This window comes from Nyctereutes procyonoides, unplaced genomic scaffold, assembly GCF_905146905.1.
Source record: "Nyctereutes procyonoides isolate TBG_1078 unplaced genomic scaffold, NYPRO_anot_genome, whole genome shotgun sequence".
NCBI lineage: Eukaryota > Metazoa > Chordata > Mammalia > Carnivora > Canidae > Nyctereutes > Nyctereutes procyonoides.
The window spans coordinates 50,511,523-50,527,260 of NW_026575135.1; the positions used below are offsets into that span (position 1 = coordinate 50,511,523).

The window sequence follows — 15,738 nt, forward strand, 5'->3', positions numbered from 1 at the left end:
AAATTAGTGCTTTAGGATTCTCATAACTAGTTATCTCTTGGTTCTTTAGAGGAAAAGGCAGAATAGGTTTTACTTAGAAATTTAGTGTCTTTTTTTTTTTTTTTGCCTGTCATTTCATGCTGTGGCTTCCTAGAACAAACAACCTTTTTTGTTTTATTCCTAGAGAAATAATACATGACACATGGGTGTTTAATCACAAAATAAAAATGTCAAACTTTATCTTTGAAACAAAATAAATGGCTGAGTATTGTCTTTTCTCATTTATTGTAAAATATGCTATCTACACTAAATCTTGGTAAGCATCCCACTCTCCAATCTTCTTGATATTTAAAACAGGTGAGTAATTAATTTCAGAGCTCGGTGCGTTTCCTCTGTAAGAAATCATTTGCTTACTCACAATATATCCTAGAACCTAAACCTCAAAAGCTGTAGACTTTGCTAGATAAATATCTGCTGTTGTAATGGTGTTTTAAACGCCAGAGCTGCATTTAAATATTCTTAATTCTTTTCATTTTTATAACTGAGTGGCTGAAAAGATAGAAAAGAATTGTAAAGAATATAATCATCGCACAACTCTCTCACCCTGTTTCTTCCTTTACAGAGTCGCAGTTCCCACACCTGACATGCTTTCTTTGTGTAGTGACTGTGAGAACCAGAAAGGAGAAGAAATTAAAAAGTCCTCCAAAGTTCTGAAGGGACTGCCCTGCAGGAGGGTGTATTTTGTTGATTTAATATATATTAAATACATTTTTACAAAAGTACTTATTCATTCACTTAACCAGCAATTTCTGAGCACTTAGTATATAGACCATGCCCTGGGAATACAATAATAAACCAGAGTCCAACATCATATCATTCTCACGATACTCAAGCCCACCTGGAGGAATAGACACAAAACAGGATCATGCAGATTGCCATGACTACTATAGTCAGCAAGAGCCTCATGGAGGAAGTGGCATTTGAGTTGAAGCTTGAAGGATAAGAACAGAACACACATGGTAGAGCTGAGGAAGAATATTCCAGGCAGAGCTTAGCAAGAACAAAGGCCTGGAGGCTGGAAATAGAAAGCAACCAATGTGACTGTAGGGTGGGTGGTAAGAGGGAGAGCAGAATATGAGCATAGTCTGGACCAGACCAGACTACATTTCCAAATGGAAACATGGTTCACATTTGAGGAAGCATCCCAAATTGAATTCCTCTATCCTTCTATGAGGTAAGGCTGAGTAATCTACCCCAGATTCCTGTGTGGGTGACTGTTAGTGGTCCTTGGATGCTTGGAAAGTCTAGGTAATCTGCCCAAGGAGCATCGGTGTCCATTGATAGCATTTCTCTGCAACCATACTTGGAGATGGATACAAGGGTAGGTGACTCAAGATCAGCAGGTTGGGCCGGGATTTGAGGCAGAGAGAAGGGAATGTTAGTTCATCTGCTTTTCTCCAGACTTCAATATGTGGGGCTCTTCCAATAAACCACCAGGACCTACTTGAGATACCTTGAATGGTAGGTACCTAGCTTTGCCAAGAGAAGACCTTTGGCTCATGGGGCAAGGAAGCTCACTCTATAGCCAGCTGCAGAAGATGATGGGCTTCTAGCACTTCAGAGAACCTGGCAGCTGATGATTCCAGGGCTTCCTCTGCTCTCCCCTCTGTAGAGAGGTCTGAGCTGAATAACTGGAAGAACAATTGGAAAAGAGACACTCAGACCACCAACTCCTAGCTTGACATTTCCCAAGAGGGGAAGATCATAGAGGAGATCTACTGAAAATGTGGAATGTGCTGTGTGAAGTATGCCAGGGGCAGGCCTCTCTCTGTAAAGGGCCAGACCATAAATATTTTAGGCTTTTCTCTGTTTTTCTTTATTAATTATTTTTAAATCAACCCTTTAAAAGGTTAAAAAGAATTTTTGGTTTGTAGGCCTTACAGTGGATCTGGCTAAGTGGGTTATAGTGGGTTGACATCTACACTGGGCTATATTGTCCCATCAAACATCAAACTTAAGCTCTGAGTAAGAATTTCTTTCAACCTTTACAAGAATCTTCTGAGGTAGGGCTTACATGACAACCCCAATCCTATCCCCATCCTTATCTTACAGTTAGGAGGCCAAGCAACTTGCCCAAGTCCATATAGGCAGAAAGTGATAGAAGATTGGAACCTAGCTGGTCTGACTTCAAGGTCACTGGTGTTAACCACTACACTCTCCTATCCCCCACTGGTAACTGAACATATGGCTTTGCACAAGCCCACTTTTTCTGGGTACAGCCTCCATCCATCTGTACACCAAGAGGGACAGCGTAGTGTTTTCCTTAGTGTGAGTGGTACACTTGAGGCTATGGGAAATAATTTCCACACCTCACACGCACGGCATTAAATAGTATTGTTCTCCACAAAGAGCAGGTGATTGCTTTTTCAAGTCTCTTTTAGGTCTTCCAATTATATTAGAGAGAAAGGTTCATTTTGATGCTGGCACATCTTTGAAGTTTCTCTAGCATGTGCCAATTTCCATTTTTAGAAGAGATTTCCATTTTTACGGAGCTTCAAGATGCAGGGTCCTCAGGAGGCAGTGATAACTAGAATTTAGTACCGTCATTGTATCCTCATTGTTACCTTCTATTTTTGCTCTCATTATTTTATTTTTCTTGCCTTTCATGATTATCTCTATTTATGTAAAATGTTAGTGTTGCTATTGCTGCAATTCTCTTGTCCATTCCTGCATAGTTACAAGATGGCCTCAGAAGCTCTTGCCATCACACCCACCCTCAAATTGCAATAAGAGGGTAAGGGCAGATCTCAGTTACTTTTGCCTCCTGTTACCAGAAAAGAAAATGAATTCTACAGGTATTGCATTGATCAGAACACATTGTGCGGCGACCTGTGGCAGTGCAGCAGAGAGAATGACGAAGTGGGTGTTTGGCTGGGTACATCACCGCCCTGAACTAACCAGGGTTCTATCAGCAAGAAAAGGGCATCACTACCAGACTCTGTAATAAAAGTCTTGCCATCAGCTGGCAGGCCTCTGTGACTTCTCCTTAGTACGTGCTGAGGACAGGTATGGAACTACAGAAAGATTTTGGGAAGTTGGCAGAAAGCCAATTTCATCTTATTTTGCTTGCTACCAAGATACCTCTCTTTCCCACAGTCTGCCACAACTCTGAAGGAACGACACACAACGAGAATGGCAATATTAGCAACGCGCTCCTACGGCACGGTGAGAAAATCTTGAGTTTGTCCCACTGGTTAGTATGGCTCAAAGTGATAAACAACAGAATCCCCACTTTTCCAATCTCTAGTATGTAGACGATAAATTTTCTTAAGCACACACACCTCAGATACATGCCCCAGAAACCAGATTGGAAACCTTACAAAATCAGAGTTTTCCTTCTATTTCAAAAACCGCTTTCCACATTAATGTTTTGATTCGACAAGCATTTAGCAAAAGCTCACTGTTCCTCAGGCACCTGCCCATGTGCTGAGGATATAAAGGGGGGACTGGCCCATAGGGGGTGTATATCCTGGTGGGAGAGGCAAACAAAAAACACAAAGGGAAGGACAGCAGATTATGAGCTGAACCTGGGAGCCAGACTTCTGGGCTTTAAAATGAATTTTGTTGCTTCCTGGCTGTGTGGCCTTAGGCAAATTACTTGCATCTCTGTGCCTCAGCTTCCCCATCTATAACATAATGAGGGTCAATCAGAGTACCTGTCTCATAGGACTATAGTGAGACAATTTTCTGGCTCATCAAATGGCCAGGAAGCTAAGATACAGACAGTGTCTTAAAAATAAAAAATGGGTTCAGGTCATGATCTCAGGGTCCTGAGACTGAGCCCCACTTCAGGCTCCAGCAGGGAATCTGCTGGAGATTCTCTTACCCTCTGCTCTTCTCCTGCTCTCTCTAGGGCATGTTACCACTCTCTCAAATAAATAAATAAATAAATAAATAAATAAATAAATAAATAAATAAATAAATCCTTAAAAATAAAATATAAAAAATGAGGATGACATATTAGTATCTGGCTGTATGTACTGCATGGCTTAATTCCCAGCAAGTGCTTAAAATGGTGAGTGGTACGCAGTAAGCGCTCAATAAATGTTAGCTGCTACCCTATTTCAAGCCCTGAGTTTTGGCTGGATGCTGTGCAGTGCTACATAATTTCCCTAAAGACACTAAGGAATCCTCCAGGCCAATTTTAATGGACACTGTTGCCACATTCTTTCTCCTTCAGACACCTGTTTAAAGAAATATTTGCACAAAGATGCATTTGTATGGGGTGGAGAATCTGGCCCCAGGCATGAAAAACACTGCTAAGATTTGGGAATGAAATATAGTAGGATGAAGGTTGCAATGCTTCACGGAGCTCAAACCCTGAAGTGTGCAAAAAGCCAGAGAGTGCAGCTCCCTGGCATGATATTTCTTTCTTCCGCCCCCTCCTGGCCCATTCATTAGAATACCTGTGATTGGCTATTTTATCAGCATTTCCAATAAAGTAAAAAGGGGGAAAATACAGATCTGAGCTTTCATGGAAAGTATTCTAACTCTCACAACTAGAATATCTGCCTTAAAAAAATATGGTTTTAAGATCTTTAACTTTTCCTTCGGTCCCTCAGTACCCAACTGTTTGAAAAGCATCTTTTCTGGGGAATGACATTTCCTAGCACAATGTAACATATTAGTCTGTGCCGAGTGACTCAGTTTGATGTATATGTATTTTTTTTATGTCAAGTGACCCAAACTTACGTGGAACAAGTGGGCACCTGGTATCAGTTTGATGTCAGGGTTTTTCCAGGTTTGCAAGGGACCTTTAAATACGGTGTGAATTCAAGTCATCTGCAAGCCAACTTTCAGCTCCTGTCAAGATGCTCCTGTCCACAGTCCTTGCCTCTGTTCTGCTCCTCTGCTCTGTGGCCAGCCAGGAGTGTTTTAGCTTTATGGGGATCAGTGATGTCAGGTACCTCATTGACAAAGTGCAGGTAAGCTGCAGAGTCGGGCACCAGATGGGAAGGCAGCTAATGGAAATTTAGGTGAACTCACTTAAGGATGAAAAACTCACCACCCATGATGGGTTCTTGTCTTTCTACGTCCTTTAGAAACATCCCCCTTCAAGCTGCAGTTGCAGCACCAATGTGAGTAAATGCTCTTTTGAGAACTTTCCAAACTTATTTTCATGTTTGCATCTGGCATCTTTACTATGGAATTCTTCTTTTGCAGGTGACCGACTGTTTGTGTCTGCCCATTTCTTCTGTAAGTAGAACAAAACAATATACTCTTGACATCATATTCCTTCAAAGTTTTCAAGTAAAAATAAATAGCTCCATTTGGCAATTTTAAGTAAGAAAATGTACCTTGATTGAATTTTTACCCCTCAATATGTCCTTATAATATCAGGCTCTTGAAATTCTATCCTCTATACCTCGCTTTATGCCTTCAGAAGTTTGCACACTATTCAATGTTTTATTTTTTTATTTTTTATTTTTTTAACAATCTGATTTTTTTTTATTTTTTATTTTTTATTTTTATTAATTTTTATTTATTTATGATAGTCACAGAGAGAGAGAGGCAGAGACACAGGCAGAGGGAGAAGCAGGCTCCATGCACTGGGAGCCCGACGTGGGATTCGATCCCGGGTCCCCAGGATCACGCCCTGGGCCAAAGGCAGGCGCCAAACCGCTGCGCCACCCAGGGATCCCTATTCAATGTTTTAAAAAGAATCACGGATGCCTTTCTGGATTAGTGGCCATGTGCACAATTAAATCAAACTGGAGCTGAGAATATAAGAATGTAGCGTGTATTGTATTGCTTACTGATTTCCTAAAATTCTAGGATTGCAAAATGAGTAAGTAAAATTAATGCTTTTTTCCTCTTGCATAAACTATCCCTGTGCTATACCTTTTCCCTTCTTCCCTCCCTTCCAATCTGGTTTTTTTTTTTTTTTTTTTTTTTTTAGTTGATTTAGGGTGGCTGTTGCACAGTTTGAATGCTCGGAGGTTAGGGTGTCTCAGGTAGAAGGAAAGTGCAAAGGGCTTCCAGAGGGTCATTCCTCACATAGGCAAAGAGGAAGTATGGAAGAAATTCTCTGGTTTCCTACCCTAGCAGGGGTCAGATATATCACACCCCATCGGGGCACATCCACTAGATGAGACAAGTGTGAGGCACCTGCCGAGGAAGAACCAAGCATCCTGTAGCCCAGGCCAGCCCTTCAGTTTATGGTCTATGATTTTAGCTACTGCTGAGACAGTGGCTCTATCCAATTGGCACATCCCATCAGACTGGTGGGAATTCCTTTCTCTCTACTTTGGAACTTACTTTTACAAGACATGGAACAGAACATTAGGTGTAAAGGAGACTAGAATTAGTTGTTTTCCAGCATCCACAGGCTTTGTGTTCCTTGGATGGAGCATACTGGAAATCTCCAAGGAGTGTCACTGCTGAAAAATGTCCTTGCCTTGAAATGCTGAAGGTCATTTCCTAGACCAACAAGGGACTTGTCTAAAAATAATACCAGTTTAGGCTACATTGGTTAAATGAAAATAGTGCCTGAAAGTGTTCTCTTTGTAATTCTTCTCAAAGTGGCCCTCAGAGTGTTTCTTTCAATAAATTCTTTTTATTTACCAGGACAACTGCACCACACCATGCTTCCAAGAGGGTCTGTCCCAGTTGATCAACTCCACAGTGGGAGCAAAATACCTTCTGATTTTCAATCGAGTAAAAAGAACAGTCCAAGGCCTAAAGAACAAGTGCAAGGTGAATTTGTTTTTATCTGTGATATGCTCTACTTAGTTATTTTTATGTGAAGGTCAATGACAACTCTATCTAAATGAAGAAGGATGATAAAGTTGGAACTGGTAGTTCAAGGTCAATAAGAGTTCCCTAAGAAATTTACTCAGAATGACAAAAAGTGAGATCCACCCCGCTAGCCCATTATTCCCTCTAGTTTTAAAAAATACTCATACCCATGTTGCCATTTACTTCTTTCCACTTTATTGAATAATGAAAGAATCTGTCCTGATTGTAATAAGAAGTTTCAATCTAGAGGATCAGAGCTGTGCCTCAAAAGTTATTAAGTTATGCTAGAAATTCAATTCACTAACAGGGTGTTTGTTGTGGCCTATAAAAAGATTTTTTTTTTTGATTGGCTAAGAAGGTGCAAACACTCAGATACAGAGGGAGGCTTGCCATTTGCCTTAAGCACCTACTGGCAAGTTCTCTTCTTCCGCATATGCCCTTGTCCCTGGAGGGAAAGGGGAGGATGACTCTTTGAGAATTAGCATCTCCACGTGTGTCCACAGAAGGCAGAGAGCTCTTCACTCAGCTACTTAACTGAGCTACTTACCATCAACAGCATGTAGTCTAAATGCTTAATATTTACTGTTTCATCACAATAACATTCCTTTTTTTTTTACAATAACATTTCAATAACAAGTGTTTCAATGATCATTTGTCACCCTCACTTTATTAGAGGAGGAAAGCAATGCTCAGTGAGGTTAACCCATTTGCCCAAAGCTAGATACTAATAAGTGGCAGAGTTGAGATTGGAACTCTGGTCCATCTGACCCCAATGACTCTCTTAGCCAAAGTGCTACTCAATGACCTTGGAAGGATGACCAAACAGGATAATAAAACATTGGGACTCAAAGAATCCTGAGAAAAGTTCTCTTCTAGTGAAGAGATTTAGGACCATTTGATAGGTATCTGTGTGTATGTGTGTGTGTGCGTGTGTGTGTCTCACCCCTGAGATGGTAGCACAAAGTCCGCCACCTACACTGGCTATACAACATGCTAGCCCTGGACGTCTCCATGCATTTGCTCTGTCTCAAGCCCCTGCTGTCTGTACAACCTACCCCACCCCACCTTGCCCCACTGCACCCCCACTCCACCTCTCGCAGGGCTGCAAGTAGGGTGGTTCCTGGTCCCTACTATTTAATCACTGTCTTTGTTAACTCTTCTCCCCACAGTATTTCTCCTGTGAACAGCCATGTAACCAAACCACAACAGGCAACACGCTGATGTTTCTGAGGAGTCTCCAGGAAATTTTCCAGAAAAAAAAGGGAGTCACAGTATGAAGATGAATTATTTATGCTATTTATTGAATTAAAAAGCCTCTTCTTTAAGTTGGAGCAGTTAAAAAATCAGGTGAAACCATGCTAAATCAAAATCAGTGGTAATAAAAAAAAATCAGTGGTAATAATTTGTTTAAAATAATGTATTTTGTAATAAATATAGATGAAGAAAAAGAACACAATTTGGTCTCTTGGTGCTTATTCGCTCCTTGCTGCTCAGAAAAAAAGAAAGTTACAAACTCTTGGGGGGACTGAATGGATCATAGACTCCTATAATAACAAGATTCCTTATTCAGAACAGACTGGAAGTGCTGCTAGTCATGGCTAGGGACGTAGAGGGCACAGTTAGGAAGGGTGTGTGGACAGAGCCACAGGATTGCTGTCAGGGAGGCTCAGGGCATGCCTGATGCACCCTATGTGTGGGTGCTGGGGGCACTACTGAGGAGTTCAGGGTCCTGAGAAACCACCTGTGCACCTGAAATGGGAGAAGGCAGTGTGGTAAGCCTAGGAGGTGGGAGCCCACCCAGGAATGTAGGCGCCTGCACATAGAAGACAGCAGAGTACCTGAAGCTGAGCCAGGGCAAGACCAATGGAGCAGACCCTCTGAGTTAGAGCACAAAGCAGAGCAACCTTAGGATCAGTAGTCACCTATTTGCACCAGAGACCATCAGCTAGTATCCCCCACATGCTGGACAGGTTGCCCAGCTGGGGTTCAGAGCCTGATGGGGGCTATACTGAAGGGATCCTTGAACTAGCTAGTCAGCCTGGCAGAGCGTGGCTGTCTCTGATGGTAAATTAAATGTCACCTTGACCAGGCCACAGGGTGCCCAGATATTTAACCAAACATTGCTTCTGGGTGTGTCAGTGAGGGTGTTTCTGGATGAGATTAGCATTTGAATTGGTAGGCTGAGAAGCTGTGCCCCTTGTGCGTGGGCCTCATGCAAATCCAATGAAGGCCTCATGCAAATCCAATGAAAAGGCGAGGAAGAACTGGCTCTGTCTGACAGCTTGAGCTGGGACATTCTTCTACACGTGGACTGGAACTTACACCATCAGCTCCCAGGCTCTCATGCCTTTGGACTGGTATGATTGCCACACCAGCTGCTTCCTGGGCCTCAACATTGCAGACAGCAGTTTATGGGATTTCCCAGCCTCCTTAAATCACATGAGCGAATTCCTTATTACCTATCTGTATGTCTATCTATCCAGCCTATTGGTTCTATTTCTCTGGAGAACTCTGATTAATAAACTAACCATCTTACCTTAATACTTAACCTGCCACTTACCCCAGGACTCAGATTCTGTCTTCTATTCTGCAATGCTTATACCTTCCAAGATACTCTAGAATTTCTTACTTGACCATGTTTACTGTCTGTCTCTTCACTCAAATGCTAGCTCCCTGAAGGCAGAGAGCTTTGTTAACTCACTGGTGTATACCAGATGCCCATCCTGAGCCTGTCCTACTCCTATACCAGAGTAGGCACTCCATAAATACTAATGGAATAAAAGACATTGAAGATGCAAAAACAGAGTATGAACTGGTCTGTAGGTCAGGAATGTGCTCACCTAGAGAAGAGATGGCTCCCAGAACCACTACATGTGCTCAGAAAGGTGAGGTCCCAGGCACCTGGGTGGCTCAGTGTTTGTCTGCCTTTGGCTCAGGGTATGATCCCGGGGTCTCCCTCTGTCTATGTCTCTGCCTCTCTCTCTCTCTCTCTCTCTCATGAATAAATAAATAAAATCTTTATTTAAAAAAAGGCGAGGTCCCTTCACAGAGCTCCAGGCTGGCCCCAAGTGTGGGGTTCACCTGACCTGGCCACTTGGGGGGACCGCCTGCCAGTAACTTCCTGCATGGCCTGCCACTCTGTGTGATGGGCAGGGTGAAGGCAGGGTTAAGGTGAGGGTCTTGGGGTTGGGATGGTCTGACAATCACAATCACCCTTGCTCCTACTACTTGAAGGGTTAGAGGCTTGGGAAGAGCTTACAGGAATCTACCATGGGGAGTATTTTTCCAGGTACTGTCAAAATTAGGATGACTTTCCCTCTCTATTGAGCTAGACCATCCTTGGGTATTTTTGATACCCAATACCACAGAAAGTTCGGAGCATCAAGAGTTCTTCAGTGAGCTTTGCTCAGCTTTTTTTTTTTTTTTTTTTTTTATGATAGTCACAGAGAGAGAGAGAGAGAGAGGCAGAGACACAGGCAGAGGGAGAAGCAGGCTCCATGCACCAGGAGCCCGATGTGGGATTCGATCCCGGGTCTCCAGGATCGCGCCCCGGGCCAAAGGCAGGCGCCAAACCGCTGCGCCACCCAGGGATCCCTCAGCTTTTTTTTTTTTTTTTATCAGTTACAATGTCAAGCAATATGAGAAGTGACTTGTATTTTATTGTATTTTTTAAAAAGATTTATTTATTTATTTGAGAGAGAGAGAGAGAGAGAGAGCATGGCAGGGGGCAAGGACAGAGGAAGAGGGAGAGGGACTCTCAGGCAGACTCCATGCTGGGAATGGAGCCAGACACAGAGCCTGATATGGAGCCCGGCACAGAGCTCGATCTCACAACCCTGAGATCACAACCTGAGCCAAAACCAAGAGCTGAACGCTTAACCAACTGCAACACCCACACAGCCCAGAGGTGACCAGCATTTTAAGCAGTCCTCAGCCAAAGGTAAGATTCTCTGATACTCTAAGTAGCCCTGGTCCTCTGGAGTTGTACAGACCCTTTAGTGAGGGGGTGGGCACAAATTCAGTGCTGCACCTGCAGCCAAGCCCCTTCTGCCTGGGGGAGAGGGAGAAGGAATTTTAGCGAGCTGCACCGAGGTCAGAGGAGCCTGGGCTATCTTCTGGAGTGTAGAAATTTTGAGTCCATGGGGAAGCCAATCATCATTGTTTTAGTCTTAGCTTGCATGGAAAGGAACAAATTTCTCAATGATTTATTTACAGTGACATGTATATGAAAGGGCAAAAGTCAGATTTTCTGTCAAGAGGCTTTCAGAAGGGGACCAATGGCCTAGCCTTTGTCCTCTCTCAATGCCAAAGGCCATAAGCATTTTGTAGTGAACATAGACCTTAAGACAAATAGACAGTCATCACAGCCTGTTGCCCCACTTGCTTCCCAAGAGAAGTGAGAAGCATCATGGAGCAGAGGTGGGGGCGGGGGGGGGCCTGGGGCATAGGCTCTGACAAGGAGTTCTGAGCATCTCCCGTAAGAGTGGATACAAGACATCGTGTTCCACTATTACTGTTTATAGTAGTTTATCCCAGCGTCTCCCACATGACTTCTTCCCCAAGACCAGAAATTCCGAGCACTAACTGTCTTTAGCACTGTCCTGAAGACAGTGACTGTCCTGCCTAGCTCTCTAACTGGTCTGAGGATCCCAGGGCACAAAGCACTGAGGAAAAAGCTCTATCTGGCCAGTACATACATTATAATGTATTCAAATTAAGCATGTGATTACTAAGCACTTACTCTGTATATACTTAGCATGCACTATCTCATTTAATCCCATAATAACCACAAGAGTTAAGGATTATTATTTCTGTTTTGTAAGTAAGGAAATTGAGGCTCTAAATGATTAAAGACCTTCCCAAAGTCCTACAAGCTGGTGAGACCTAGAGCAGGACCCTTGCTCATCCCAAATCTATCGTTCTCTCCACTCTATTCTTTTCCTATTTCATGTATATCAGGGTGTGTTGCTTCGGACTACAGTCTGAGGGTAAAGCAGATTCATAATTATATGGGTCCATACTCCCTTAGTCCAAAACTTGAGGACCAGATAGCTTTCAGAATTGAAACTATTTGGCCTTCTAAAAAGGGAACACATTGCTCATTCGCCATATGTTACATAATACCCAGAGCAGGGTGTGAGACAGGATTCTGTAATTAAGTATATTAATATTCTCCAAAAAAAATAATACATGAGCAGTCACACAAAGTAGTCAGGTTTTGCAGCCAAATGAGTCTCAGCAAATCTTGGGCTTTCAGAACCTTTGGACTTCAGAATTGTGTAATTCCCTAGCTCTGGCCCCACTTAACAGAAGTAGGGCACTCTCTCCCAAGGGCTTATCTGGGGCCAGCTGGCCTCTCAGGGAGGGACACAGGCTTCTGTAGCATCCTGGGTCTTGGCCACAGCCCCTTCTCTCGTCTCCTCCCCTTGGGTTTTCTGAATGGCACCAGATATGTTCCCCAGTGTGGTTCACCACCCACAGCACTGGGAGCTGCCACCTCAGCAGTACTCACTCCATGTGGGGATCACAGCGAGGACAGATGCTAGTTGTTGGTGATGATTTCAGAACACAGCTTGGGGCCACCGTCGGCTGCCAGAGAAGATGGGGTGAGAGATGAGCTGCGATCCACTGTCATAGATGAGTCAACAGTGTGGCCTGGTGGTTTCCCTCAGTTGTTCTGCAAAAAGTCACATAACCCACAGGATATACCCCTGCAGGCAAGCTCAGCCCAGAGTTCTCAGGGCCTGTGATGAGGTGCACTGTAATTACTCTCCTACCCATGTCAGAAGAGTTGAGATTTATCTAAAAAGTAGCTTGGAGAAAGGAGAATGAATGAACATGCATTGAGTGTTCACTGTGTACCAAGCAATCTGCTTGTCCAGTTGGATCTTTCCAAGAACCTCATGAGGTAGATATGTAAATTTGTTAATCCCAGTGCATAGATGGGGCAACTGAGGCCCAGAGAAGTTAGTATAACTTGCCCCAAGCACACTGCTCTAAGTGAAGCCAAGGTTCCAACTCAGGTAACTGGCCCTAGAGCCATATCTTACACCTAACCAACAGGAGCGTGGAAGCTCTCAACACAGCCTCTGCCTTGTCCAGACTGCCCAGTCCCAGGCAGAGTTGTCTCCAGAAGATTCCAGTCCAGGGCACAGTGACACTGACCAAAGCCAAGCCCAGAGGTTACTGGCTGTAATCAGTCCCCACTGGTCTATCTGCCCATCCATCCAATTTGAAGCAGGTAGATATTGCAAAGGTTCAACTCTGACATTCCTTTCCTAGCCTGCTCCCCTCACCTACTCTAGACCAAGACCTCTCTTCCTCTGCAAAGGGAGCCCTCAACAGAAATGTAAAGAACAGCCACCCACTTAAAGTGTACAGGTCAGTGGTTTTCAGTGTCAGTCACTATGGAGCCATGCAGATCATCACTACCATCTAAATTCCAGAACACCTTCTTTACCTCCAAAAGAAATCCTGTGCTCATTAGCAGCCATTCCCTATTCTCCTTAATCAACTAATAATCTACTTTCTTCTCTATAAATTTGCCTTTTCTGGATTTTTCCTATAAATGGAATCATACAATATGTGTTTTTCTGTAACTGGCTTCTTTGACTTAGTACGATGCTTTCATTCATGTTGTAGCATACAGCCATACTTTGTCTCCTTATTGCTAAATAATATTCTGTTGTGTGGATATATTGCATTTTGTTTATCCATCTGTTGATAGACATTTGGGTTGATTCCACTTTTCAGCCATAATGAATAATGCTGCTACAAACATTCATGTGAAGGTTTTTGTGAGACATATGCTGTCATTTCTCTTGAGTATATACCTAGGAGTAGAGCCGCCAGGTCATAGGTATTCATTTTTTTTTAGAGAAAGAGAGAAAGGGGAGAAGGAGAGAGAGAATCTTAAGCAGGTTCCTTGCCCAGGGAAGAGCCCGAGGCGGGGCTCCATATTACCACTCTGAGATCATGACCTGAGCCAAAATCAAGAGATGCTTAACTGAGCCACCCAGATGCCCCTAGGTCATATGGTAACTCTATTTAATTTTTGAGGAACTGCCAAACTGTTTTTTTTTTAAAGATTTATTTATTTATTTATTCAGAGAGAGAGAGAGAGAGAGTCAGAGAGTCAGAGACACAGGCAGAGGAAGAAACAGGCTCCATGCAGAAAGCCCGACATGGGACTCGATCCCACGTCTCCAGGATCACAGCCCAGGCTGCAGGTGGCGCTAAACCGCTGCACCACCAGGGCTGCCCTGCCAAACTGTTTTCTAAAGGGGCTGCACCAGTTTCCATTCCCATCATTTCTCCACATTCTTATCAGTAATTGATGTTTTCAGTCTTTTCAATTATAGCCATCCCAGCGGGTTTCTGGCAGTATCTCATTGTGGCTTTGTGTTTCCCTAATAACTACTGATGCATCTCTTCATGTGCTCATTGGTCACTTGCATATCTTCTTTGGAGAAATGTCTGTTCAAATGCTTTGCCCATTTTTTTTTAATTGGGCTACTTGTCTTTTTATTGTTAAACTGCAAGAGTTCTTTTTTTTTTTGAAGAGTTCTTTATATATTCTCGATAGGAGTCCCTTATCTGATATAAGATTCGCAAATATTTTCTCAGTTTGCAGGTTGTCATTTTATCGATGGGATCCGTTTGCAGCATGAAAGTTTTTAATTGTAATCCCAATTGTCTATATTTTGTCACAGGTGTTTTTTTTTTTGTTGTTGTTTTTGTTTTGTCAGCTGCACTTTTGGTATTCTAAGAAACCGCTGTCCAATACAAGTTCATGCAGATTTACTCCTATATTGCCTTCTGTGTATTTTATAGCTTTACTTCTTACATCTCACTCCATGACCCATCTTGAGTTAATTTTCATATACTGTGTGTAATAAGATCCTGACTTTTGGTATGTGGATGTATAGTTGTACCAATACTACTTGTTAGAAAGACTATTCTTTCTGCTTTGAATTGTCTTGGCACCATTGACAAAATCAATTGACCATAAATGTAAGGGTTTATTTCTGGACTCTCACTTGTATCCCATTGATCTATATATCAGATCTAATGCCAGCATGACACTGTCTTGATTAACATAGCCTTGTAGTAGGGAAGTGTGGGTCTTCCAATTTTATTCTTTATCAAGATCATTTCAGCAGTTCTGAGTCCTTTGCATTTCCATATGAATTTTAGGATTAGCTTGTCAATTTCTGCACCCACTCCCAAGAAAAAGCCAGCTAGGATTTTGAAAGGAGTTGCATTAAATCTATACATCCATTTGGGAAATATTGCCACCTTACTTAACAATATTTGAACACTATTTAGTCTTGTGACCCATGACATAGAATACTTTTCCATTTATTTAGATATTTAAAAGTCTCTTTCAACAAACCTTTGTAGTTTTCAGCATATCAGTTTAGCACATCTCCTGTTAAGATATGCCTACTTTTCAAATGGTATTGTAAATGGAATTGCCTTCTTACTTTCATTTTTTGGAATGTTCATTGCTAGGGTATAGAAATGTAGTTGATTTCTGTTGCTGATCTTGTATCCTGAAATCTTGCTGAACGTGCTAGTTGGTTCTAATATTTTTTCAATGCATTCTTTAGGATTTTCTGTGTATAAGATCATATCACCTGCACATGAAGCAGTTCCATTTTTCTTTCCAATTTGGATGCATTTTATTTCATTTCATTGCCTAAGGGCCCTGGCTAGCACCTCCATACAATGTGCAATGAAAGTGGTGAGAGCAGCCCTTCTTGTCTTGTTTGTTCCTAACCTTAGTGGGAAAGCATCTAGCCTTTCACCACTGAATGTGATGTTGGCTGTGGACTTTTCACAGATGCCCTATGCAAAGGATGTGCATTGGAGGTCCATTTGGAGGTCCAAAAGCCTGGAGGCCAGGCACCTGTAGTTCTTGGGGTTTCACCTGTAGAGATAGGTCCAAGGAACACTACT

General features: G+C 42.7%; 1 protein-coding gene across 1 annotated transcript; it reads left to right on the plus strand.

Annotated features, from left to right (window-relative positions):
• Nucleotides 1-4,850: 4,850 nt before the first annotated feature.
• Nucleotides 4,851-8,054, plus strand: IL9 (interleukin 9). Its single transcript, XM_055301519.1, has 3 exons — nucleotides 4,851-4,964; nucleotides 6,607-6,735; nucleotides 7,947-8,054. The coding sequence occupies exons 1-3, from the start codon at nucleotides 4,851-4,853 to the stop codon at nucleotides 8,052-8,054; spliced, it is 351 nt and encodes a 116-aa protein (XP_055157494.1).
• Nucleotides 8,055-15,738: the final 7,684 nt, after the last annotated feature.